This window comes from Caretta caretta, chromosome 3 (genome assembly GCF_965140235.1).
Source record: "Caretta caretta isolate rCarCar2 chromosome 3, rCarCar1.hap1, whole genome shotgun sequence".
Classification (NCBI taxonomy): Eukaryota; Metazoa; Chordata; order Testudines; family Cheloniidae; genus Caretta; species Caretta caretta.
Window position 1 is genome coordinate 153,831,173 of NC_134208.1, and position 26,610 is coordinate 153,857,782.

The following is a 26,610-nucleotide window of genomic DNA, read 5'->3' on the forward strand; positions in this document are numbered from 1 at the left end:
CCCACGAAAAAATAAGCTTTCTGGAACAGGAAATGTAGCAAACTCATCCCTGCCTAGGAACTTCATGGCTGTTACTACACCACAAACCTTACACACACTGAACTTCAAAGCAGCATGGGGAAAAAACTTGGGTCCTCCCATTTCAATAGCACCAACTCATGCCACTTGAACTAAAGGAGAATCTCCACTATCTGTGAGCAGCATAGGTGCTGTGACACAGAATTGAGCAGTTCTGATTCCATCCAGTAGAGGACAGCAGAGTAGATACACACCAAGCAGTTCATCTAAGAATGCTCCACTCAGGCAGGGAGGTTAGTTGAGTGGCTAGTAATGACCCAAGGTGTTTACATTAAAGATACTGGCAAAGCATTTAGATTTTGTTGTCAGACGCGGGTAAGCTACAGGTACGAGAATGACTTCTGCATGGTCTGGAAGATAAATTAGCCTGCAGAGTCCTAAAAGGAGGCCAGTAGCTGCTCCTTTTCCTGTAGCCACAGGGTGAGGATAAAACTGACCAGGTTTTTATTCATTGCTATTGAACTCAACAAATAGTTTTAATTGATCTACTAAGGAAGATTCAAGGCTAGACAAATATTAAGGCTGTGCATGTTTTACTTCTTACACAGCTGTATATACTGTCATATACACACAATATGGGACTTGTGCTGAAGCCCTCAATTACCCTGTGAAGTCTATGAGCCATAGTCCATGGGCTAAACATGCATCCTGTGACATTAGGGAACTTTTGCTGAGGCCAGCTGAATTCATTTTGGAAAGGATTTCTCTTGCACACTCAGACTAGCCGTCTCCCTTAACTCATGAGTGAAATGGTTATTTATCAAAAGGGCAAGATCAGACCACTAGGAGGAAGGGACCTGTAGGTATATAACCTAGCATTCAAATCAGCCACTGTGCCCGATGTGCCTAATGTAACAACATTTAAAAAAAAAAAAGTCTCAAGAGGCAAACCAGGCAATTACAGGCCAGTAAGCCTAACTTCACTACTAGGCAAATTGGTTGAAATTATCATAAAGTACAAAATTATCAGGCACATAGATGAACATGATATTTTGGGGAAGAGTCAACATGGCTTTAGTAAAGGGAAATCATCGCTGACAAATCTATTAGAATTCTTTGGGGATGTCAACAAGCATGTGGACAAGGGTGATCCAGCTGATATAAAATGTACTTGGACTTTCAGAAATTCTTTGACAAGGCTCACCAAAGGCTTGTAAGAAAAATAAGCAGTTATGGGATAAGAGAGAAGGTCCTCTCGTGGATCAGTAAACTGTTAAAAGATAGGAAACAAAAGGTAGTAATAAATGGTCAGTTTTCACAATGGAAAGAGGTAAATAGCAGGGTCCCCCAAGGATCTGTATGGGGACCTGTGCTGTTCAACATATTCATCAATGATCTGGAAAAGTAGGTAAACAGTGAGGTGACAAAGTCTGCAGATGATACAAAATTACTCAATATAGGTAAGTCCAAAGTTGACTGTGTAGCATTACAAAGGGATCTAACAAAACTGGGTGACTGGGCAACAAAATGGCAGATGAAATTCAGTGTTGATAAATGCAACGTAATGCACATTGGAAAAAATAATCCCAACTATACATATAAAATGATGGGGTCTACACTAGCTGTTACTGCACAAGGAAGAGATTTTGGAGTAATCCTGGATAGTTCTCTGAAAACATCTGCTCAGTGGGCAGTGGCAGTCAAGAAAGCTAAAAGAATGTTAGGAACCATTAGGATACTTGAATACCATGTGCAGTTTTAGTCACCCCATCTCAAAAAATATATTAGAATTGGAAAATGTACAGAGAGGGCAACAAAAATGACTCACAAAATGGAACATATGAAGAGAGATTTAAAAAACTGGGACTTTTCATCTTAGAAAAGAGATGACTAAGGGGGGATAAGATAGAGGTCTATTATCATGAATGATGCAGAAAAAGTGAATAGGCAAGACATTATTTACCCCTTCACACAATACAAGAACCAGGTGTCACCCAATTAAATTAACAGGCAGCAGGTTTAAAACAAAGATGAGGAAGTACTTCTTCACACAACTCACAGCCAACCTGTGAAACTTGTTGCCAGGGGATGCTGTGAAAGCAAAAGTATAACTGGGTTAAAAAAATTAGATATGTTCATGGAGGACTGGTCCATCAATGGCAACCAGTGAAGATGGTCAGAGACACAACCCCATTCCCCATGTGTCCCTATCCTCTGACTGACAGAAGCTGGGACTGGACAACAGGAGATGGATCACTTGATAATTTCCCTGTTCTATTAATTCCCTTTGAAGCATCTAGTACTGGCCACTGTCGAAAGACAGAATACTGGGCTAGATCTGGGTTGGTCTGACCCAGGAGGGCTGTTCTTACATAGACATATCGAATTTGGGTATTCTCTGAGTAAGTGCCTAAATACAGTTTCATCCTTTTACTCTGAGGTCTAATAGTTAAATAAAGCATTTCATTGAAATCTGAGACTCTGTTCTTCTTTGAGAATATATTTTAAAGCACAGACTAGTTAGAAAACATAGTATGGGGGCAGGTAATATATATTATTGAAGGGAATATTGAAGCCCTGTTAGGTCAGAAAAGCAGCTTTGATTTACACATACTGTAGGGGGGAGATAAGGTGAATTAAACACCTAAGGCCAGTTCAATAGTCTTGTCCAGGAATATGTTCCTTTATTCAAAAGTCTCAGACAGATTAACAGCTATTCTCACAAGGTTACAGTAAATTGACAAAGTCACACCAGTAGCCCAAAGACACTGACATATTCCTTACACCATGGCACTGGGACACAGACATGGAATGATTTGCCCAAGGTCACCCAGCAGGCCAATGGGAGAGCCAGGAATACAGCCCTCCTGAACTTTGGTGCTTTACACACTGGGCCACAATACTGAACGCATTGCAGGAAAAAACAACATAGCCAATGCTGGTCAAGTCCTCTACTTCCAGATACTGACTATATATATCTATATCTAAGTACTTACATGGTCTTTCTCTGACCCAACAGCAGAAGACAATGTGCAAAAGATCGTTTTGGTGTGTATAACAGATTTCTCAGCATTATCTGTGGAAGAGCTAAGAACTGCCTCTCGGCAAGATGACCTCTTAAGTGAGCTTTGTCAAATTGTATGGATGGGAAAATGGCCAAATCAACACTCGAGAAACTCATTCTATTTCAGAGTTTCAAATCAACTGGCTAGCTTGGATGACATCATACTAAGAGTAGACTGAATCATGGTTCCAATCTCTAAGATTGAAGAGTACTGCTTCATGAGATTCACCCTGGTGTTGTTCAAACTAAACACATTTTGCATAGTTAGTTTTGAGGCCTAATATGGACACAGATGTTGAACAGCTGATCAGAAATGATAAAGAACCACCCTGTACATGATGACCAGTCACTGCAAACTTTATCTATACCTTTCGGTCTGTGGATAAAATTAGATCCAGCTCTGGTTGGTCTATTGAGTGACAACTAGTCTCGATACCCTGAGGCATTCACAGTCACAGCTATTTCCTCATCCACCATTAGAAGGAAAGTTGAGCAAGTCATTTTGCACATTATGGATATCCTTTTGAAGTCCTTACAGATAATGGAGAGCAGTTTGTGAGTAATTTCATTGAAAGATTCTTTACAGACTGTGGAAGCAAACACATAAGAGCTTCTCTGCACTCTCCAAAGAGTAATGTAAAGAGAGAGTGTTTTCATCTTTACTTGAAACAAGCTTTCAAAGCCACTAACAGTGAGGGAAAGGGCTGGAAAATAGTTGCCAAAGATACTAATGTGGGTGAGATAATGTGTTTTATTGGACCAACTTTTGTTGGTGACAGAGACAAGCTTTCGAACGATGCAGAGTTCTTCAACCTGAAGAAGAGCTCTGTGTAGCTCAAAGCTGGTCTCTCTCACCAACAGAAGATGGTCCAATAAAAGATATTACCTCACCCACCTTGTCTCTCTAATATCCCGGGACCGATAACAACACTGCCTATAAATAGGGTTGCCAACTTTCTATTTGCAGAAAAACAAACACCCTTGCCCCAACCTGTGCCTTCTCTGAGGCCCCACCCCTGGTCACTCCATTCCCCCTCCCTCCCACCCTCACTCCCTCGCTCATTTTCACCGGGCTGGGCCAGGGGATTGGGGTGCGAGAGGAGGTGAGGGCTGTGGCTGGGGGTGGGGCTCTGGAGTGGAGCTGTAAATGAGAGGTTTGGAGTGTAGGAGGGGGCTCCAGGCTGGGGGTTGGTGCCAAGGGGTTTGGAGTGTGGGAGGGAGCTCCAGGCTGGGGCAGGGGGTTGGGGTGTGGGAGGGGTGAGGACTCCACCAGGGGGTCCAGGCTCTGGGGTGGGGCTGGGGATGAGGGGTTTGGAGTGCACGAGGAGGCTCCAGGCTGGGGCGGGGGTTGGGGCATGGGAGGGAGTGTGGGGTGTGGGGTCTGGGTGGCACTTACTTCAGGTAGCTTCCAGGAAGCTGCCGGCATCTCCCTCTGTCTCCTAGGCAGAGGCACGGCCAGGCGGCTCTGTGCTCTGCCCCTGCCTGCAGACGCTGCCCCACAGCTCCCATTGGCTAAGGTTCCCAGGGAATGGGAGCTGCGGAGCCAGCGCTGGGTGGTTGAGCAATGCGCAGAGCCCCCATGGCCACCCCTAAGCCTAGGAGCCAGAGGGAGATGCCGGCAGCTTTCTGGGAGCCGTGCGGAGCCGGACAGGCACCCTGCCTGCCCCACTATGGGTGGCCAACTGGACTTTTAACAGCCAACCAGAGCCACCAAGGTCCCTTTTCGACCAAGCGTTTCCATACATACAAAGATACTAAGGGTGTACTGCTCAACTATTCATAGAACTTCAGGTGAAATGCCTACAAAACTATTTCTCTTACAGGAAATCTGCTTCCCTAGCTCCAGATTGCATAACTGAAAACAAGGTGCAACAACACCATAAAGAGTATAAACAGCAAATGGAACAAAATGCAGATCAAGTACACGATGATACAAAGACCAGATTTTTCCAAGTTGGAGGATCTTGGCTATGTTGCCAGCCCGACAACCAGGGTTGGGAAAGCTGGACTCATTCTATGAAAATGAGCAATATGCTAACCTCAGAAATTGCTTTGGACTTTAAGCTAGACTCTCAATTCTAAGGAGGAGAAAAGAATACCCAATCTGGCTGAAATTCAGTCTAGCTCTAGTTTGGAATTTCGAATAAAGAAGAAGAGCCTCATATTCAGACTAATACTAAAAGTGGGAGAGTTGTGAAAGCTTGTTAGATTTGATTATTTTATTTTTTTAACATAAAATGTAAGTGAAGAATGGAGAAGAGTGTCATCTTGTTGGCGTTGCATGGATCTGTCAGGGAACATAGAGGCAGGAGGAAGAAAGCTAAAGAGGCACAGAGTTCAGGGCACTGAATAAGATACTGAATATGGTTGCTGGTTATATCCATTTACTTGCTGGTGTAATAGCTAAACAAAAGCATTTAACTGAAACCCAAGACTCCCTGCTTCTTCGTGAACACATCAAGCAGTGCACTTTAAGGTTCTGATGGTTTAGTTCATGGTCTAGCTCTATGATCCAGCTTGCCGTTGGGTCTTTCATCAGTGAGGGCATGTGATCCATATTAGACCTTGGATTCATCAGGTCCAATAGCCAATAACAATCTTTTAGGTGAAAGTGAAGAACATCCCTCCCTGCACATTGATGGGGCCTGAGGTGAAACCTGTCTCCTGCAGCTGATGAAGCAAGAGTTTCTACTACCTTTGCCGGGGGCAACAGTGAGTTGGGAGGAGTGAAGCGCCATACCCCCAAACCAGCCTCCACACCAACTGGTGTTGGATGGGAGCAGAGGGTTGCCGATGATGCACCTTCTTTAATGGTCACTTGGGGACCATGCTCCCCCTGTAGTTCATGGGCCCAGTTTTCCATTGCTCCACTCTTGTGTTGGAGACAGGATCAAAGTTAAGCGTTAAAGGTGACCACCACGGCTCCCTGTACTGGGGGCCGTACAGAGCCTGCCCAGTTCCTGATGTAAATGAGAGCAGCCTGCTCTGATTTACATTCTGCTTTTCATGGCATCCTATGAGCCCTGGGAAACAAACAGCTGTAGCTCCGTGCACTTCTGGCTGTGCCCTCTCTTCACGCTTGGCCCCCTATGCCAGGCCAAGGAGGCCCTGGTGCAAGCAAGTATTCTCAGACAGCCATTTTCATGCTTATTAAGGGCCATTTATGCTGCTGCAGTGGCGCAGCGGGGCCTTAGGGTAACTGAGAATCAGACCTACTGTGTCTGCACGAGGCAACTCAGAGCTCCTGCTGGGTGATACCACCTTCACGCTACCCCTAAGGCAGGACTGCCTTATAAAGGTACCATACAGCCCTCTGTGTTTAAAGAGAAAATGAGCATTAGAGAGTTAAAATGTAGACAGAGGCTTTCATTCCAGTTGATGGAGTAACCTTTCCCACTTCCTCACCAGGGAATTTCTTCAGGGTTTGGGAGGTTTTGTTTTTGTTTTTAAAAGTTTAATTAATCCTTTTCTGCTCTCATGCTTCATCAGTGTGACAAGGGGAGGCAGACAAACAATCAACAGAAATGGAATTTGCAAAACTGCTGAATAGAAACATTTGCTGAACAGGGAGAGGAGAGTGTGGGCTGGGTCCAGGCCTCTGGGAACGGAATACCCTTGTTGTTGTGTGGCAAGCACAGCAAGGGAACAAAAGGGGAAATGGTTAAGTACGAGACTCCTGTTCTAATCACAAGTAGATCCGCTGCTTGGCATCAGCTTTTGAATGTGGCTGAATCTGTTTCCAGGTTAACTGTAGACACCAGAAGCAGAATAAGTTTTATTCATGATGCCTTCACAAGCAGAGTATATACATGGATAAATCTGGTGTCTAAGCAGAGCGAAGTCTGCTTCTTTAACAAACTGCCTACAAGAGACCATAAGTGTGTGTGTGTGGTTACACACACTGTGTGTATGTGCATTTGCACACTTATGTGTATGTACAGTGAGAATACTTTTCTCTACAGATCACCTCCTGTAACATTACTACTTACCATTACACTGTAGGCCTACAGCCTCCATGTAACAGGCATGAAACAGAGCCAGTTCAGGTATTGTGTAAGCCTATTATGGCTGCTGCCTTTCCCACAGATGTTACAGTCTAATGTGCTTTGCGTGTACATTGTAATTAATTAATGTCAGGCAGAAGAAACTACACTTAATACAGACAGAGCCAGGCCCTGCCCAGAATGCCTCGATCTCTCTTTTATCAGTGCCAATAAACCACAAGTAAGTATCCAAGGACCAGAATTTGGGCTTTAGTTTCACTTAGCTACACACATAACGAAGGTATAATTCTGATGCACGGTGGTTAAACACCAATGAAATATTAAAAGGATATGTAATTAGTGTTTGCACCTCCAAAATGGAAAAGGACTTGTTCTGTAATGGCTAAACTTCACAAGTGTCTTTTAGAAATAGCAACTGCGTTTTAAAGAGCATGCTGGTAAATTTTTTTTTGGTAACACTGAAGGGGGGAATGGACAGAAACACTCTTACCACCACAACTGCCAGTTTCCCGGCTATGTGAAGATGAGCACAAATATTCAGGAATACGCTTAAATGTCCAGGGCTCTCCCACAAGACTTTCTGGTGAGCTGCTCAGTAAAACTGTGGCCTATAAACGCTTCAGTCCTTATCTGTGGCACTTCCCTTTTATGTGACCTTACGGTTTTGCAGACAGGGATTGTAGGCCTGATCCTGTCAGCTCCCGTGTGCCTCAAACTATGGGATGAGTGCCCTCAACAGCAATGACTTCAGTGGGAATGGCTGTAGCCAGAACGGTATTGCATTAATAGATTACTATTAGTCCCCTAATATTCTATTCTGTTTTTAATACTACGCCCATCATCGTGATATGTGAACGCCTTCTAAAAGTGCATTAAGTGACACGACTAGCATCTGTCACATAACCACATTAAAGACTATAGGATGCTCCGACACTTCGCAAATGGTAGACATACCAATACATAAATAGACTGGAAGGATGTTTCAGTAGTTAGTGCACTAGCCAAAGACTTGGGAGACCTAAGTTCAAGTGTCTTTTCTGCTACAGACGTCCTGAGTAAAGGAGAAAGACAAGGAGTACTTGTGGCACCTTAGAGACTAACACATTCATTTGAGCATGAGCTTTCGTGAGCTACAGCTCACTTCATCGGATGCACGAAAGCTCATGCTCAAATAAATCGGTTCGTCTCTAAGGTGCCACAAGTCCTCCTTTTCTTTTTGCGAATACAGACTAACACGGCTGTTACTCTGAAACCTGAGTAAAGGAGTTCTTCTGTATGTAAATCATGATTGGAGGATGTCAGTAACTCAGCCAGAGGTTATGAGTCTATTACAGGAGTGGGTGGGTCAGGTTCTGTGGCCTGCAATGTGCAGGAGGTAAGACTAGATGATCATGATGGTCCCTTCTGACCCCATGGGAAGTGCTTGTTATTTGGCAGGATCTGACCCTCAGTCCCTGTAAATGCCAATGCCCGGTGTGGTCATCAGTCCCACTCACAGCAGGTTTTGATGTGGGTTGGGGCACGATGGTATAAGCTAATTGGCAAACTGGCAATTTTCTATTATAACAGTGTCAGCGATGATGATTTTGCTGTATCATCAAGTAAGGAAAGGTCACGGGATACTGGTATTTGACCAGGACTAATAAGACACGTTAGCCGTACGATTGCTGTGGCATAAATGTCAGTTAAACTAAGGCTACGTGTACGCTATGAGTAGGGGTGTGATTCCCAGCTTGGGTACACGCACTAGCCCTAGCTGGATGAGAGCTAGCACAAGTGTAAATAGTGGTGTAATCACAGTAGCGTGGGCAGGGGCAGCAGCAGCATGGTTTAGCTGTACTGACTACAAACCTATCTGAACCTCATCAGTACCCCTAGCTAACAGTGTAGACGTAGCCTAATAGTCGTTCCTATTCACAAAGGATTCAGAAGGTGAAATTTCAGTACATAAGGTTGTTGCATAAAAGTGCAACCTTTTATGAGCTATTCAGTGTCACTGAATCTGTTGACTTCAGGAGATGTCATAGATTGACAAGCTGACTGATACTAAGTTTTCACATTTCTGAATGGCTGATTCATAGATTTTAAAGCTAGAAGGGACCATTATGGTCATCTAGTCTGGATCTCCTGAATAACACAGGCCAGAGTATTTCACCCAGTGATTCCTGCATTAAGCCCATAACTTCTGGTTGAGGTACAGCACACACTTTAGAACGACACCCAGCCTTGGTTTCAAGACATCAAGGAATGGAGAAACTGCCACATCCCTTAGATGTTTGTTCTAATGGTTAGTTACCCTCCATGTAAAAAAAAAAAACCTGCATCTTATTCCAAATTAGACCATTATGTTTATGTCAATAAAAGTATTTTGAGACTAGGAATGGAACAAAATGGAGTTTAAGTAAGGAGAAAGAAGAAGAACTAGAGACAGTGAATTGAGCTAAACAACACTAGTCCAGATGAATTTTAATTATTATTATTATCTTGTCTTCTGATTACTATAGCAATGGAGACCCCAGAAACACCTAACATGAATGGATAGCTACCTAGAGGGAGTTTAGCAGAGACGATGGAGACTCAGAAACTACGGAGAGATAGCACTAACATAGCTTGAGGCGGTCTTAGGCAGTCTGGAGGCAGACAAGGGGCGTACAAAAATGGGTGCCCAGGCATAAGTGCCGTTATTTGGCAGATAGCACTCTCAAACCTAGGGGTGGCTCTGTCTTAGGAGCTTATGTGCTTATCTTTTACATGATTGATTAATTATTATATTTATTATTTGTTGTGTAATGCCTAGAGCTCCATTCACTGACCAGGACCCCACTGTGCAAGGTGCTGTACAAACACAGAACAAAAAGATAGTCTTTGGTGTTTTAACACATTCATTAAATTTAAGTAGACTATGGTGCTAAGGTCTAAGGTGCTATACCACAGTTCTGCCTGTCCTAAGGTCTGTTGAGGAAATCAGCATCACTCAGCACAAGAGTCAGTGCAGTAGACTCTTAAACGCCTTCAAAATGAAACATGACATTTCAAAGCTCTTGTTGTGCTGATCAAATAAAAGATGACCTTTACTCTTCACTTTTCTTGAAACAAGGTCAGCAGCATAACTATGATCTATTGACAATTGCCTAGGTTGCCCATTGAGCAAGGGATACCCCATGGTTGTCGATGATTAATATCTGTATTTCACTCACCTCAGAGCATAACTCACTCAATGCTTCAGTGTTTGAGAATGATGGAGCATCACTGGAACAAATAAACCCATAAATACTCCCTAGCCATCAAAATATTGGTAGCTCTCTAGGGGTTTCTTTAAGATTCAGACAATAGCTTTCTGTTTAACATGTGCACATAGGGGCATAGAAGGATGGACACAAATCTCACACTGAAAATGAAGGGAAAATTAATAAGAGTGCATTAGCAGAATTGACTGATTAGTGTCACAGACTTGCATTATTAGTCACTTTTTAAGAAGAAATGCTAGACAGAAGGACATCACATATATTCAGCTGCATCAGTGACTGGCAAGATAAATTCTTTTGCAAGTTTGCTGAAAATCATACTTTGAAGTGTGGTACTTCTCTGAAAAAAACATCTTTATAAAAATATCACCTTCTTAGGCAATAGAACTGCTTCCTGGGAGTCCTACTATCAATCACATTATTCAGAATCATATCTGCTGACTGTAGTGACTAAAATAAGTTTTCAGCTATCAGAGAGTGATCTGGATTCTTGTCTGATTCAGGTGTCATCAAAAAAATTGTTAACTATGTTGCAACCACAGAATATTTATTGCAGTTGATGCATGAGCCAGGAAGAACCCAGCTTGACTCTCAGATTCCAGGCAATGAATTAGTAGGGCTGGCAGTTAGAAAAATAAACCATAAACAGAGTAGATTTAATCTGGACTCAAAGAGATGATAACATGGAATCTTAAAATTATATATTTAAAGTCCCTTTTCAGAGTAGAACTGCTTTTACTAGAAGATAGTCTTTTGGGTCTAGGTTCACTAGATACACCCCAATAACAGCTATCCATAGAGCTGAGAGAGAAATGTATTTCATTTTCCACAACAAAATTTGAGGAAAACTTTTTTTTGTTTCCATTTAATTTTTTGTGGTATTTTTCAGTTTTTCTTCAAGAAACCCAAACCTGAAATATTTTCAGTTTTCAAAAACCAAAAATAGAAAAAAATGGTTTTCAGATTTTCTATTTTTAATGAAAATCTGAAAAACATTAATGAAAATTTAATCAAAAAGACTTTTTTTCATTTAAATATAGTGATGATTTTTTTTTTACCAATTCTACCTATAGATATTTAAAAATTAGTGATGGATCAACCATTAAAAGTTTGATGATTTCAGCTGGATAATCTCTCCAAAGTTTGAAAGAGTTCACTCTATGAACCCCTCCTAAATGCTGGAGGCACTGCACTGACACTAGCATTGGGTACCTCAATTGTAGTTGCCATTCAACAGGCAACAAATACGCAGATCAGGTCAACGTCACCCTGAGCAATGAACCCAGATCCCAAATGCACATTCAGCTAGTAGTGCCTAATGGAGACAGGGTGAGCATAAAACAGCATCCATAACTATTTGTCCCAGAAGAACTTGGATGTTCATCCAATCAGGTGAAAAATGATAGCTAGAGCCCTGCGTGGATACAAAAATGTGTATCCGCATCCAATCCGTGATACACAAAAAATGTCCGTGGATTTGCAGGGCTCTAAACTAGGGTGACCAGATGTCCCGATTTCATAGGCACAGTCCCTATTTTGGGGGCTTTTTCTTATATAGGCACCTATTACCCCCACCCTGTTCCGATTTTTCACACTTGCTATCTGGTCACCCTAAACAGCCCCACAGCAGTGACACAGACCTATGCCAAGCCCCTGCCCCCCATTTCTTCCCAGAGACCTCCTGCCCTGCCCCCATTCTACCACCTCATACCCTGCTCCAGGTAGGAAGGCTACAAGCCTGGGCCCTCGTGTGCAGTGCCACCCTCCCAGTGGGGTGGGCTCGGACACCACTATGTAGCTGCAGCGGCTGCAACGCATGCAGACGCAGCCTGGACAGAGAGCGCCACCTACTCCTCTATTCATAGAATTCACCCTTGCCGCCCGCTAGTTTAAATGACAGCCACACCTCTTTCCAAATGGCACTTTCCAAATGGCACTTCCAGGAGTTGTAGTTTACCTCCTCCATCCAAGCAACCTGGGGACTACAACTCCCAGAATGCCCAGAGGGCAAGTCGAGCTGGAGCCTGCAGGCTGGGTGATAGCCACTCTGGGTCAGCGTGTGCTGCAGAGCCCTGGGCAGATACAAAATTTGTATCCGCATCTGAGCTGCGATCCACAAAAATGCTCCACGGATATAAAGCGGATACCCGCGGATTTGCAGGGCTCTAATGATAGCAAGTGATATATCTAGCCAGATACAGCTAACACATCTTGAACAAAGAGTATCTGCGCAGAACTGTCAGCAGTCAATCCATAATTAAAATAATTAGCCAAAAAAATCAGTCAGATAATTTTGAACAAATAATAAATCTGGGAAAAATCAAAATCTGGCCCTGGATATAAACACAAGCAGGAAAAGAGGCTCAGTTCCAGATAAATGATTTGTTGTGACTTACTGGCTCAGCTGTATCAGCGTCCCTGCTGATAGCCAAAACCCAGAGGGGACTGACATAAAAATAATAGGAAGAAAGTTAATCAAACTTACTTAGATTTGGTTCACATTTTGTGAGGGAAATGGCTTTTTCTATTGCTCAGATCAATGCTCCTAATTGTATGCATCCGTTTCTGTGTCCATATATGCATCCTTTCTTTAGCTAAGTGCTGTGCAGTTGTGGTTTGTTTGCTTTTTAATTAGCATTAGGCCAACACATAAGAGCGCATACCAGATAAATAGCATGCACGTCACTGCACTAGCTATATGGGATGGACACTGCAAAAAAAAGGAGAGAACATTGTGCACTGAAAGTAAAAAGACAGCCAAAGTACAAAGCGGCCCTTCATGTTCTGCTGGTATGCAACCCTCAGTGGGAGGGGAGCAGCTGGGATGGAAGAAGCTGAAAATGCGTAACACAATCCTTCGCTGACTTACTGCTGCAAATGGATAGTGCTGAGAATCGTGATGGCTTCCTGAACGTAAATCCTAGCAGGAGATCCTGGCAGCCAGGGTTATAGCATTTCAACACATAGCTGAGCAGTTCTGATCCTATCCAGTAGAGGGTAATGTTACTCATTTCAGTTCATGGCTTTATTTTTGCGTAATGTGTAATACAGTATAAGAAAAGTATTTCACTTTTATATAATGATCTTTTTTTAGGGATCTCAAAGCACTTTGCAAGCATTAAAACCAGATATAGCCTCACAATATCTCTGTGTGGTAGATAAGTATATAGAGAATAGGGTTGGCTGAACATTTTGAATGAAATATTCTCCAAGTGGAAAATGGGGATTCTTCTAAATCAAAATTTTCTGTGGGAAAAGATCAATCTTTGTTTGATTTTCCTGACAGAAAATTCCATCACAACATTTAATTTTGGATCATTTTAAATTTCTGTGTCCACCTGGATCTTCACAGGGGTAGTTGTATTTGCAGGTCTCTCATGCCCCAGTTCTGCACTATGGTCCTTTCTCCATAGCTAGACAATATTTCTCATTATGTAATGTAGTCTCTCCCTCTCCCACAATACACTATAACAGCTCAACCATGGGATGAGAAAGACATACACATACACACTCACTGTGGTGCATCATGGGAGATGTAGTCCAGCTGGACAGAATGGCCCATATAGGAGAATAGAGGCATGAAGAACGTTGTACTACAGCTCCCATGGGGCCCTGTACTGGCTCAGGGGCAAAGATTAATGCTGACCCAAAAGGACTTTTCCAAAAAAATATTTTGACATTTTCATTACATGATATTTCAACTTTTTATCCTTATTCTGGACAAAAACAACGTAAGATTGGAATTTCCCGGGATAAAAATTCCCATTTTTATCAGCTCAAAAGAATTATGAAACAAAAACGTTGTGATATATGTACTGTTTCTTTATAGCTATTACAGGAAGCCAGACAAGAGGTAGCTGGCAGATGGTTCTAGGCAAATGCTCTATAATGAAGCAGAGGGAGCGAGACAGTAGCTTTATGAATAAGACTATATTTTGTTCTGTTCCCTGTTCAGTGTTAGAAGAAACCAACTCCTGTGATTATTTACTATCACATGACAAATACCTCTTCTTTTAGTGGGTAAACTGAGGCACCAAAGCCAGAATTTTCAGATGGGCTCAGCACCTTTAGTCAGGACCAGATTTTCAAAAGAGCTTAGCTCCCGTTTAAGAACCAGAACAACAGGCCTGATTTTTAAAAGGTCTCAAAATTTTGGGTGTGCGATGGGTGCTGTGCTATTTGAAAATCTAGCTCCACAGATCAACAGACTTACCCAACATCACACAGGAGTGAGTTTGTGGCCAAAACCAGGAAAAGAGGCTGGAGTTTTGATTCTAAGTCTTTTGCTTTTAATGTCCCTCAGCCGTGTCTTTAAGCAGAAAAAGAATGTTGCCTTGTACTGCTATCTTCAGATTCTCTTTCTTCCCTGAACATATTTAGTCCTTCTGAGTTGGAGTAATACAAGTAATGGGGAAAACTGAGCATGGTGTAGGCAGGCCCCGTGCAAGTTGCACTCATATAGCTCTGTATCCCAGCTAGTCCAATCCAAACCAGAGAGTGTCAGGGCTAAGAATAAGATTTTCAGGTGCAGAGGGTACAGCATCTTCAGTGGCAGGAAATAGCCCGACTTGATTATGTAAAGAGTTGTCACTTTGGATGGGCTAGCACCAGCAGGAGAGTGAATTTGTGTGGGGGGGTGGAGGGTGAGAAAACCTGGATTTGTGCTGGAAATGGCCCACCTGTTGATCATTTTAGATAAGCTATTACCAGCAGGACAGTGGGGTGGGAGGAGGTATTGTTTCATATTCTCTGTGTGTATATAAAGTCTGCTGCAGTTTCCACGGTAAACATCTGATGAAGTGAGCTGTAGCTCACGAAAGCTCATGCTCAAATAAATTGGTTAGTCTCTAAGGTGCCACAAGTACTCCTTTTCTTTTTGCGAATACAGACTAACACGGCTGTTCCTCTGAAACCTGTCAGTGGCAGGATAGGAAACATTACCAGAAGAGATCAGATGGAATCTGATACTGCACACGTTCAGGTCTAAATGCAATACCCACTCCTCTTTGATAACACCGTGGCATCTTGTCAGCACCGAGCCACAACTGATGAGATTGGAGGTAAGAAAAACAAACAACAAAATCCCTCCCAAACATGCATACTGGGAACAAGGGAGACAGGAAGAATGCTATCATTAAGGTCATGCTCAATGTTGTCTTTAGTAGTCGTGTGATGCTTAGATACCATGTTGACAGGCACCTGAGAAAAAGCTAAGATAAACTGCTACATAGGTAGTAATGTACATGAATGGGGATCATGCTATACTAACGATGAAGAGAATGACCCTGATTACAACCCTGTTGATTTAGATGGTGACTAAACTGAATTTGCTGAACTGGCTGTGTCATTAGTATTAAACTAACAGAATTAATATAGTTTAGAGCAGGTCAGGAATGGTTTTCTGATATAAAATTCACTTTCTGCAAAATTTTGAATTTTTCCATTAGAAGATTATTCCCAGCGTCACAGCTCCCCCACTCCTTGGCAGATGCAGCTGACCTGACAGGCTGCTGGGGAGTCCCGACTTCCAGGTTCCCTGGTTCTGAGGCAGCCCCCAAAGTGGACTGCCTCAGGGCTAGAACTATCAGGGGTTCCCCAATTTGCCCAGTTCTCCACCTGTAGGGCTGCCAGGGCTCTGGGAAGCTCAAGGAGCCTGGGAAACATTTTGAAAAGTCTGAAGCAAAATGACATTTTGACTTTTTCAAAGTGAAGTTTTGAAATTCACGTTTTATGGAAAACTTTGATTTCTTTGTTCCATTTTTTTTTTAATTTTGGAATTTCCCATGCAATGGGAATTCCAGTTTCTGGCCAGCTCTACCCGAATTATAACCTGATCTGGAATTTGAACTCAGGTTGCCGGAAATTAAGCGATGTAGCTACCACTTGAGACAGCTTATGTTGTGCCTCTGCATGCTACAGTGATGGGTACCTTAGAAATGCATGTAACAGTCAGCCCAAAATAATTACGTTGAATGCACGGCTGATTCTCCATAGCTAGTTTCAGGTGTTCCTTTCCTCTCACTCCTCTTATTCTTCAGGCTTTTGAAAGAAGACCAGGCAAATCCTGGTGTTACAGCTGTGACAACGTTTGCCTATAACTTCTAGTTCAGGCACTTCATTACTCATCTAAATCTCTGTCTATGGTAGTGGTAGCAGGATTTATATAGTGTTGGGCTAATGCAGGTAAGGGAAATGCTAGCTCTTTTCATTTGAGAAAATACAGTGGAAAAGCCCTTATATATTTAAATAAAATTTGTCCTTCAAAGTCATAAGAAGGTTAAAAGCAAAGTTATTTTTATTTTATTTATTGGAAGGAAAGCTGTATCGTTCTGCCTTGCAGCAAAAATATCTATCAGCTGTTGCACAGTGCCTCCTGTCACTTTTTCTTCAAAAAGTACCCACACCTCCTAACTCTTAGGTGTTCTTCCTTATACACCACTCAGTTAATGAACACATTAATAAATACCAATTAAACTTGCTACAAATACCTGTAGCAGCTGTGACACAGAGATCCCTCTACAAAAGTTCTCCTGTTCTTTACAAACAACTCTTGTCTTAGACTTGACAAACTCATTACACCAAACACATATCTTGCAGGGTATTAATCCATAAAAGGTAACATGCAAGGTGCCTACAGAAAGTTTTTAACTTATCAAGGCTCGTAAGTATTGCAAAATGTATGTACAGGTAATATTTAAGGAACAATATAACTATACTGAAAGTATGCCTTATGATCGTGGAGTAAAAGTTACCAGGGATAATATGTCTTGGGATGGCCCATTCACGCAGAAGGAAGTTGTCACTGTTCCCTGGTAAGCCAGTGATGTAATGAAAAGCTCAATTATCTAGGCTTGCTCCATCCCAAGACTATCAATGGAAAACCATCAGAAACAACTGCAACAATCAAAACCACTTGGAGGTTTAAAAAAAAAGAACATTACAATAGACAGATTTCAGAGTAACAGCCGTGTTAGTCTGTATTCGCAAAAAGAAAAGGAGAACTTGTGGCACCTTAGAGACTAACCAATTTATTTGAGCATAAGCTTTCGTGAGCTACAGCTCAAATGAAGTGAGCTGTAGCTCACGAAAGCTTATGCTCAAATAAATTGGTTAGTCTCTAAGGTGCCACAAGTACTCCTTTTCTTTTTACAATAGGCAGAGGATCTCTCTGTCTATGAATAGAGACAAAAAACTATTTCAGTATAACACAGAATGGGGAGAGGCATAGTGGATCCATTCAGTGAGGAAACATCTTGTGGAGCGGGGGTGTTTTCATGAAAGCGTGCATCCTGGTTCCTTGGAAGCCAGCCAGCTCTGCAGTAGACTGAACTTTTGGGGGAGGAATCTACTTTATTAGCTAGGAAAAGTAACTATTAATATGTGTAGGCCTTCGTTCGCTTTTTGTGATTTGTGTTTTAAATTGTAATCATTTGTGTCCATCACTCTCTCTTGTTACTAGTTGATCTCTATTCTTTCTTAAATAAACCTACTTTTGTTTTATTATAAGGGCTCATATGTGCTACGTGTCATACAGGAGCAGTGGTTTAATGTAAAACTAGTAAGCTGGGGCACACTGCTCCTTTGCGGGCAGCAGATCTGTGAGTAGCCAGTGTCAGGGGCTGGATATCACAGGGGAACATTTCAAAGGGATTGGGATGCACCTGTTGCTAACCCATAAGGCAAAGGTAGGACTGGCTTGGCCTGGAGGAGAATGCTTAAGTGGCTGACAGGCTGATAGTGGTCGGGAGCTAACACCCAGCAACCACTGGCAAGGCTACCTCTCACTAGAGGCAAGGGGTGACAAGGGAATTCACAGTCCTGGGCACCCAAGAACTCTCCCAGCACCACACAATGGAATATGCAGAAACCTCCAAGAGCAAATCCCAACAGAAAGCACTTAAGAATGACTAAATAAATTGATTTACTCAAGAACTGGCCTAACTAGCTGATTAAACTACAGCCAGTATAATTATCCAATACAAGAGGGACTGGATGGAGAAAACAAAGCAAAAAGGTATGTGCAAGGTGACTCCTCTTTGATCACTGTAGCTTTGGCTGGCCAGCATCCATCTTGCCACATTCTCACTAAGTCTTTGTTTTTTAACTGTGGAAGCGGTTGTGATGCTGTATGATTGAAATATGACTATTTATATAAATGATATTGCCACTGTTCGACAATTGCAACAGATCTTGTACAAAGTATGTCATGTAAGGTGTCAATGGGAAAGTTATGATTTGCTAAGTATGATTATCCTGTTTATATGCATGTATCATTTTTTGTATCTGAAGTTACGAATATTGGCTATATACCTGTATCACCATTGTGTTTGTTCCTGGGTTAACGCCCACAAGGTAGTTTACATCCAGCCTAGCTAACACATAGTGAATGGACTTTTCAAGCTTCATTGCCCATTAAGGACACTTAACTCTCACAATGGGCCACAGGAGAAACTCATCCTACTCAGCAAGTCTTCCTGTGGATGCCTGAGCACAGATATGTCCAATGGCTATCCTCTGTGAGTCAGCAAGCCATGTAAGGACATGTGATATGCTCATGTGACCCTAGACTCCATCTTGTGCCAGTAAGTTTCAACAGACAGGGGCTGTAGGCTTTGTTTGGGACAGTAAAATTCCAAGCACATGGCAGAGGATATAAAAGACCCCTGAAACATCTCCATGTTGCCTCTTTCCTGCTCTCGTTCTCTGGATTATGGATTTACAACTAAAAGGAGAATTCTGAACTATGGACCGCGGTCTTTCCAATGTTTTGGAAATTACCAGAGAGACTTTACAAGCCAGCAGCCTAGAACATCACTGCTACAAACCTGATACGAGAACATTGCCATTACTGTGTGTATATGATCTATTAACCATTTCTAACTCTCTTCTTTTCTCTTATAAATAAACCTTTATATTTTAGTTACTAAAGGATCAGCAGCAGTGTGATTATTGGGTAAGATCTGAGTTACATATTGACCTGACTATGTGGCTGATCTCTTGAGATCAGAAGAACCCTTTGTTTGATTAAAGTGGTTTTCCACAACCATTCATCATAAAATCTAGTGTCCGGGTGGCGAAATAAGGGCTGGAATGCCATTTTTGACTTCTTGTTAACCAATGTGGTGAGACAGAAGTTTACTTTAGTTACTGGCTGGTATATTTAGTGATAGAATAACCACCACTTTGGGGTGAGTCTGCCCTATTTCTCAGCAGTTTGTCCTGAATCTGGTATTCTCAGCTGTGACCCACTGAGCCACAGTGACAGAGGTCTTAGTTCTTTATTATAATATTTTGTATGACTTCGCGTTCCCATTGTTTTCCTCACTATCACAGACTCCTTTGTCATCCTATGTTTTTGTCCCATACCTGGTAATTGAGTATTTATATGTGTGTTGTACAGGAGTTCACCAGATGACTTTCCACAGTTGAATAGTGCTAAATACAGAACATCTCTTGCATCCACTGCTTTTTTGAGTAAGTTCTTCTCTATACATACTCCACATTCAGCTAATCCATTACCTAGAGGATACCTAGGACTCAATGTCTCATGAAGAAAGTCAGACATTTTAGCAAAGTCCGGGAACTCCCTATTCTTGAACTGCGGTCCCTTGCCAATTATTACTGTCCTTGGAATTCCATGATGTGCACATATGGATTTAATGTGCCTGACAACTGTTGCTCCTGTGGTATCTTGAAGGGTAACTACTTCTGGGAAACTGGTAAAGTAGGCCCATTATAACCAGGTGGTCATGTCTTCTGAGGTTGAGCATGCTAGTTCCAGCTTTGTCCCATGGAGTGGCAAGTTGTTCGGGCCATAGCATAGGTTCTTTCTGCTGGGAATCTTTCTACTTCTGATACATTCCACACCTGCTCATAGACATTTCTTTGATGTCATTATTTATCTTTGGTCAAATCACAACTTCTCAAACTCTCCTATTTTATTTGGTCATTCCTAGGAACCTTTTGTGTATGCATTCCATTATTTCCCTTTCAGTCACCGTGGGAACCACAATCTGTGTCCCCTTCAAGAGCACTCCTGAGATCAATGAAAGCTATTTTAATAGTGGGAATAGGCAGGTGGGAAACGCTATTTTCCCCTCCTTTACTTAGCACTTGTACCACAGCTTGCAGCATTTCGTCTTAAGCTGTTTCTGTCTCCACTTCATCCCATATGCATAGAAATACCACACATGGCACTTTTATTATGTTCACATGTATGTTTACTGCTTGTTCCAGATCATCAGGCTGCGTATTATCTGATGGAGGATATGCTCTTGAGATTGTCTACCATTACTAAGGGGCATCCACATTGGAACTCCAGGGTCACATCTTACGTCTGCATTATCAGTAATGGTCACTGTGTCACTCCACCTCCCATTTTGTGTATTTCAGTCAGTGGTTTGTGATCAGTTTCTGCTTTGAAGCTATGTCCAGAGAGAAAATTGTGAAATCTTGTACATCCGCAAGCCAGACCCCTTGTCTCTTTTTCAATTTGTGTGTACATCGTCTCTGCAGCTGTCATAGCCCCGGATGCATGCAAGACTGGCAGCCAATCAGTTCCATGACACTGTAATAGTACAGCTCTGAGCCATCCTTTCGAGGCGTTTGTGGAGAGTTTGATGACTTTCAATGGGTTAAAAAAAGTGCAGCACTTGAGGTGATGTCAGAATGTGCTTTAAATCATTGAACTTTCTTTCATGGTTTGGCATCCATGTCCATTCGGTGACTTTGTGGAGGAGATGTTTTTGTGAACTTGTTACCCGAAGTTCTTTCAACCCAAAGCTCTTGGTAACTTTTCCTCTGTGCAAGGTGGTGTCAGGAAATACATCAGGGGAGACACGGCCGTCCAGCCAATAGATGGCTGGCACAAACAGGACAATACAAGAGTGCTTTCACTTAAAGCTAAACTTTACTTAGTCTCAAGCACTTATACACGTCTGCAACAGGTTAGTAAAACATCCCCAACCCTTGATAATTACCAAAGCTGAGTGTGGCTCTTGAGTGGCACGGCGGCAGCCCATCTGCTAGTGGGGAACACAAGATGCATCCAGAGGGAGAGTCCAGTCCTGAAGAGTCTCCCTACCTCAAATTTGTCCCCCTTATTTATACGTTAGTAAAAGAATGACATGTCCCTTAAAGCAAACTTGTTAAGTAAGCAGTTTCAATGGTCAAGCGAGAGGTTCCTTCTGATTATCGATTAACCAGGTGTGGGTTTTTCCAGAGTTTGCAGCCTTGAGGCCCCAATAAACATTCCTGAGGCACATCCTGTTCTTCTAAGATGCATGTATCAGCATGTTTTGCAGTTATGTAACTGGTTCTGTAAATCAGGGTGTACAAGCAATGTTTGTAAAGCACTTGAATCCATTCCAAGGGGCACAGGTGTTACAATAGAATACAAAGTATAAGACACCTTTAACTGACTATATTTAAATTCGGGTACATGCAATTCGAAATCACATCCCCTAATTGCTATAATATGACAGAATCATTTATAACATAATTTCATTTGTCTGCCAATACCTCTATGTTAGTAGCATCCAGCACTTCAATTTCTAATCCAGTTCCCATCCAGACCAGTTCAATACATTTCTTGGGAGCCTTTTCTTTAGGCTACCCACCCTCCTGGCTGCCAGGCAAAATCCAATAGCCTTCAGTAGTTCACACTGAGATAGTATTAGGGCAGCTATATCGTCACTGGGCCTTTCTTTCCTTATATCCAATGCCATACAACACCCAGGTGCATTCAGCTGGGCTTCCATGCTGGAAGTTAACTAGGAAGTAATAATTGGCAAGTCTTATTCTTTTAGTAACCCGTGGTTTTACATACCCTTTTTTCCCTTGGTAATTTCACTTTGTGCTTTAAAACTTTTTATGTCCATCCTTTTATTCCCACCAACAGATACACCTTGTGTCTCATGCATATTTTGCTTTTAAATGTGCCTTTACCGCCTAGGGATGTTTCCCTGTTATCAGACTGGCGTTTCTGTAAATACAATTAAAATGCTTGTTAATCCTTTTCTGCATAATGTAGTATTTCCGTTTTTGTAACACAATACACAACAATGCTAGCAACAAGACAAACAACACAAGACAAAACATAAAACACAAAACACAATCTTTGCTGCGACAGTAGATCCATGGTATTCTGGGTTGCTCTTTAGTTGGTACCAGCTTTTGCTGATTCTCTGAAAGACAAAAAGAACATGTTTCTAACCCCTTTTGGGGTGGCAGATTATTGCCTAAAATATCCATTCCTTTCACAAATATCCTTGCTGATTGAATCATAGACTTTAAGGTCAGAAGGGACCATGATGATCGTCTAGTCTGACCTCTTGCACAACGCAGACCACAGAATCACACCTGCGCACTTCTGTAACAAACACCTAACCTATGTCTGAGTTATTGAAGTTCCCAAGTCGTGGTTTAAAGACTTCAAGGTGCAGAGAATCTTCCAGCAAGTGACCTGTGCCCCACGCTGCAGAGAAAGGCGAAAAACCCCCAGGGCTTCTGCCAATCTGCCCTGGAGGAAAATTCCTTCCCGACCCCATCTAACATCCCATCACAGGCCATTGGGCATATTTACCGCTAATAGTCAAAGATCAATTAATTGCCAAAATTAGGCTATCCCATCATACCATCCCCTCCATAAACTTATCAAGCTTAGTCTTGAAGCCAGATATGTCTTTTGCCTCCACTGCTCCCCTTGGAAGGCTGTTCCAGAACTTCACTCCTCTGATGGCTAGAAACCTTCATCTAATTTCAAGTCTAAACTTCCAAATGGCCAGTTTATATCCATTTGTTCTTGCGTCCACATTGGTACTGAGCTTAAATAATTCCTCTCCCTCCCTGGTATTTATCCCTCTGATATATTTATAGCGAGCAATCATATCTCCCCTCAGCCTTCTTTTGGTTAGGCTAAACAAGCCAAGCTTTTTGAGTCTCCTTTCATAAGACAGGTTTTCCATTCCTCGGACCATCCTAGTAGCCCTTCTCTGTACCTGTTCCAGTTAGAATTCATCCTTCTTAAATATGGGAGACCAGAACTGCACACAATATTCCAGATGAGGTCTCACCAGTGCCTTATATAATGGTACTAACACCTCCTTATCTCTACTGGAAATACCTCGCCTGATGCATCCCAAGACCGTATTGCAGGCAAAACAGAGGAATTACCCCTATACTTTCCTGTGTTTTTGTTCTATAGGCAGGCTAGGTTTCAATGGCTCCTACCTTTTAAGGGTTTAGGGGAAATTATTCCACTGTTCAGTTATTAAATTCATGAGGTGGTGTACCTCAGTTTTTCTTCTTATACAGCAGACCAAGTTTGTAATGTTCTTTCTGCTGTGCTAAGTTTTAAGTGTATTCACAGGTAATAGCTGAGAAGCATCATTACCATATGACCTTAAAGGTTTTTTTCAAAAATCATACACACTATCCATTGTTACAGGGGCACTTCTTAACATTAAATTTATCCCAATGTTTAATATTAACATCAAATCTATTAAAAACTTCAGATTTTAGCACTGCATACACACACAAAAAGAATATTTTTCCTACTTAGGGTTAACCTGTCCCTCTCTTATTTTTAGGTTTGACTTCTTTTTCCACCTTCCTCTATCAGTAAGGTAATTTGCATTTTTACAGACGCTTTCCGGCTTGCTTTTGAATCCAAAGCCATCAGCAGGTCAGAGACCCTCTCTTAAAAGGAGACACAATCAACTTCCACCTGAGTTTTGATTTCTTTTCACTTTCAACTTCTGCTTCCAAAACACACAGTGATCTGAAAAAGACAACACAGCCTATTGTGGCTCCTTTTAGAGCCCTAATAGGATTTTAGTTAAGCAGCATGTTTTGTTTGCATTTCTTTGCACAATGTCCTGGGAAAAATGCACATTCCTTTCAGAGTTTAACTTCTATAACATTATATTAGCCATATCCAGAGATGAGCTGCCAAAATCTTAACAACTGGTTCCCTATAAAAAGTTCTGATTTAAGGGATGTGCCCCAGTATGTATTTTTTGTACCAAAACAGGGTGACCATATGTCCGTATTTTCCCAGGAGGAATTTTTAAATTTTAAAAATTCCTTCCAGACGGTGATTTAAGAACCAAAAAGCCTGACCTGTCTGGGAAAATACGGGTGTATGTTAACCCTGCCCAAAGTTCTTTTTTAAAAAGATGGGCCTGAACTAGAAATGAGCTCCGTTTCACATGTGTGGGTCCCCGCCACTCCCTGGGGTGTGCTAGGGTGACAAGATGTCCCGATTTTATAGGGACAGTTCCGATTTTGGGGTCTTTTTCTTATATAGGTGCCTACTAACCCCCACCCCCTGTCCTGATTTTTCACACTTGCTGTCTGGTCACCCTAGAGTGTGCACATGCATGGGTCCCAGCTGCTCCCTGCCCCCCTCATTGAAGCAGGTGTGCAGGGTTACTGCCCTGGGAACTGCAGGGCATCAGTGAATGTGGGGCCAGCTGCAGACAGGGGCGTGGGGCAGGGCTAGCTGGAGGCAGGGGGTGCAGGGCAGAGGGTGCGGGGCTGGCTGGAGACAGGGGCTAGTGCAGGCAGGGCAGGGGGTGCAGGGGTGGCTGGAGACGGGCTGGCTGCAGGCAGGGGGTGCGGGGGTGGCTGGAGACAGGGGCTGGCTGCAGGCAGGGGGTGCGGGGGTGGCTGGAGACAGGGGCTGGCTGCAGGCAGGGGGTGCGGGGGTGGCTGGAGACAGGGGCTGGCTGCAGGGTAGGGGGTGGGGGTGGGGCTGGCTGCAGGCAGGGTGGTGGGTACTCAAGGGGAGAGCAGCAGGATGCAGCCCAGGCCCAGCAGAGCAGCCGGGGACCCACCAGGCAGCATCAGGAGCCCCAGGGCCAGGGGAGCAGCAGCAGCAGCACCAGGGCTCGTGCCCAGGGCCAGGCGGCAGCTCACATGGCTCCCGCAGCACAGCGCCCCCGGCGGCCGGAGGAGGAATTACATCCCTTCCCGGCCGGAGCCCATCAAAGCCTCAGCACCCCCTGCAGGGAAGCGGGTTAACAACCGGTTCTAAAACGGCTTCAGAATTTAACCACCGGTTCGCGCGAACCGGCTCCAGCTCACCACTGGCCATATCAATTTTTACATAAAGTGTAACAGTTTCTTTTGTGCTCACACAGTTTCCATGAACCTTTATCAAAGTGACAGTCTGATTACTCAGAGCCACCTTAAGACTCAGTGTTTCTAATATTGCTTCCTTTTTTTTTGTGCACCTCACCCCTGCTGTTGCTCCAGAGGGGCTTCTGTGCCTATCACTGTTAAGAGCAGTGCAGTCTTTTGCTCATCCTCAGTTTATTTGCCCCAGTGAGTTTCACAGATTGCTCAAATCGCTTGTCTGAGCCATTTCCAGGCACATTCAACATTTCCAGGGAGTCTCAGGTCTGGTGGGGGAGTTGCTTGCAATTGCATGGGCTCTACAGTAGCCATTGCAATGTTATCTTTCACAGATCTACGCTGTGTTTTCCACTCCTGGAACCACGTAGTGTCTTACTGACGAGTGAACCAGTGTCAAGATAAACCCTTTATTAGGAATGGAAACCATGTGCAGAATAAGGTAATAAAACTCCCTACTGTTCTGTGTAGCTGTAGACTGGGACTGCCCCATCTGGAGCTTCTTTGTTTCTGCACCAGCAGCAAGCATGTGTCAGGAAACCAAGGACTGCATGAAGAACGTACAAGAAACGTGACATCTCTAGATGTTCTGGAGGACTTTCTAGAGCACAGGCTCCTTCCCATTTGTGGAGCTCAGTGAATGATGCCACACAACCCCCTCTTCTTTACTTGGGTTAAAACATAGTATACTTTCCCCTATGGATGCTGTGTACATTCTGCAGAGCACTTGTCCTAGCCAATGAAACTCCCTCCCTTTTCATTTTTAGTCACTGTCACTTTCTGAGGCTTTTACCCTAGCAGAGTGCTACGGGGCCAAATCCATCCCTGCTGTAACTCTGCCATCAATGCAGCCATTATACCAGGGCTGAATTTGAGCCATTGTATTTGGATTTCCAAATATGCCAGAGAACGTTTCATTCCCTTTCCCCACGCCTGCATAAAAATGATTTAATTTTATTGTAGATATGAAAACATTTCTATAATATTATTATTGTTCATTATTTGGATGACAGTAGCATCTAAACGACCTCAAATCAGGGACTGGGGTCCCTTTGGGCAAGGTGGTTCCACGCTTACTATGTTATTAATAGATTGTAAGATGAGAGAAAACAGGTGAATACAACTACATAAGAACAGGAATCAT

General features: G+C 42.9%; 1 protein-coding gene across 10 annotated transcripts in view; it reads right to left on the reverse strand.

Moving 5' to 3' along the window:
• LRFN2 (leucine rich repeat and fibronectin type III domain containing 2) overlaps window positions 1-26,610 on the reverse strand; it is a 218,884-nt gene that overhangs the window by 12,985 nt on the left and 179,289 nt on the right. Inside the window, exons 3-4 of one of the 10 annotated variants that reach the window (XM_075127040.1) lie at window positions 25,926-26,013; window positions 21,222-22,516 (exon numbers count right to left, since the gene is read on the reverse strand). The exons of 7 other annotated variants lie outside the window; for them this stretch is intronic. In XM_075127040.1, coding sequence (XP_074983141.1) covers window positions 22,397-22,516; window positions 25,926-26,013 — 208 coding nt within the window. In that variant the 3' untranslated portion in view covers window positions 21,222-22,396. Of the gene's footprint in view, window positions 1-21,221; window positions 22,517-25,925; window positions 26,014-26,610 lie in introns of those variants that run through there. 2 more of the 10 variants (XM_048843455.2, XM_048843456.2) reach the window with 2 other exon arrangements.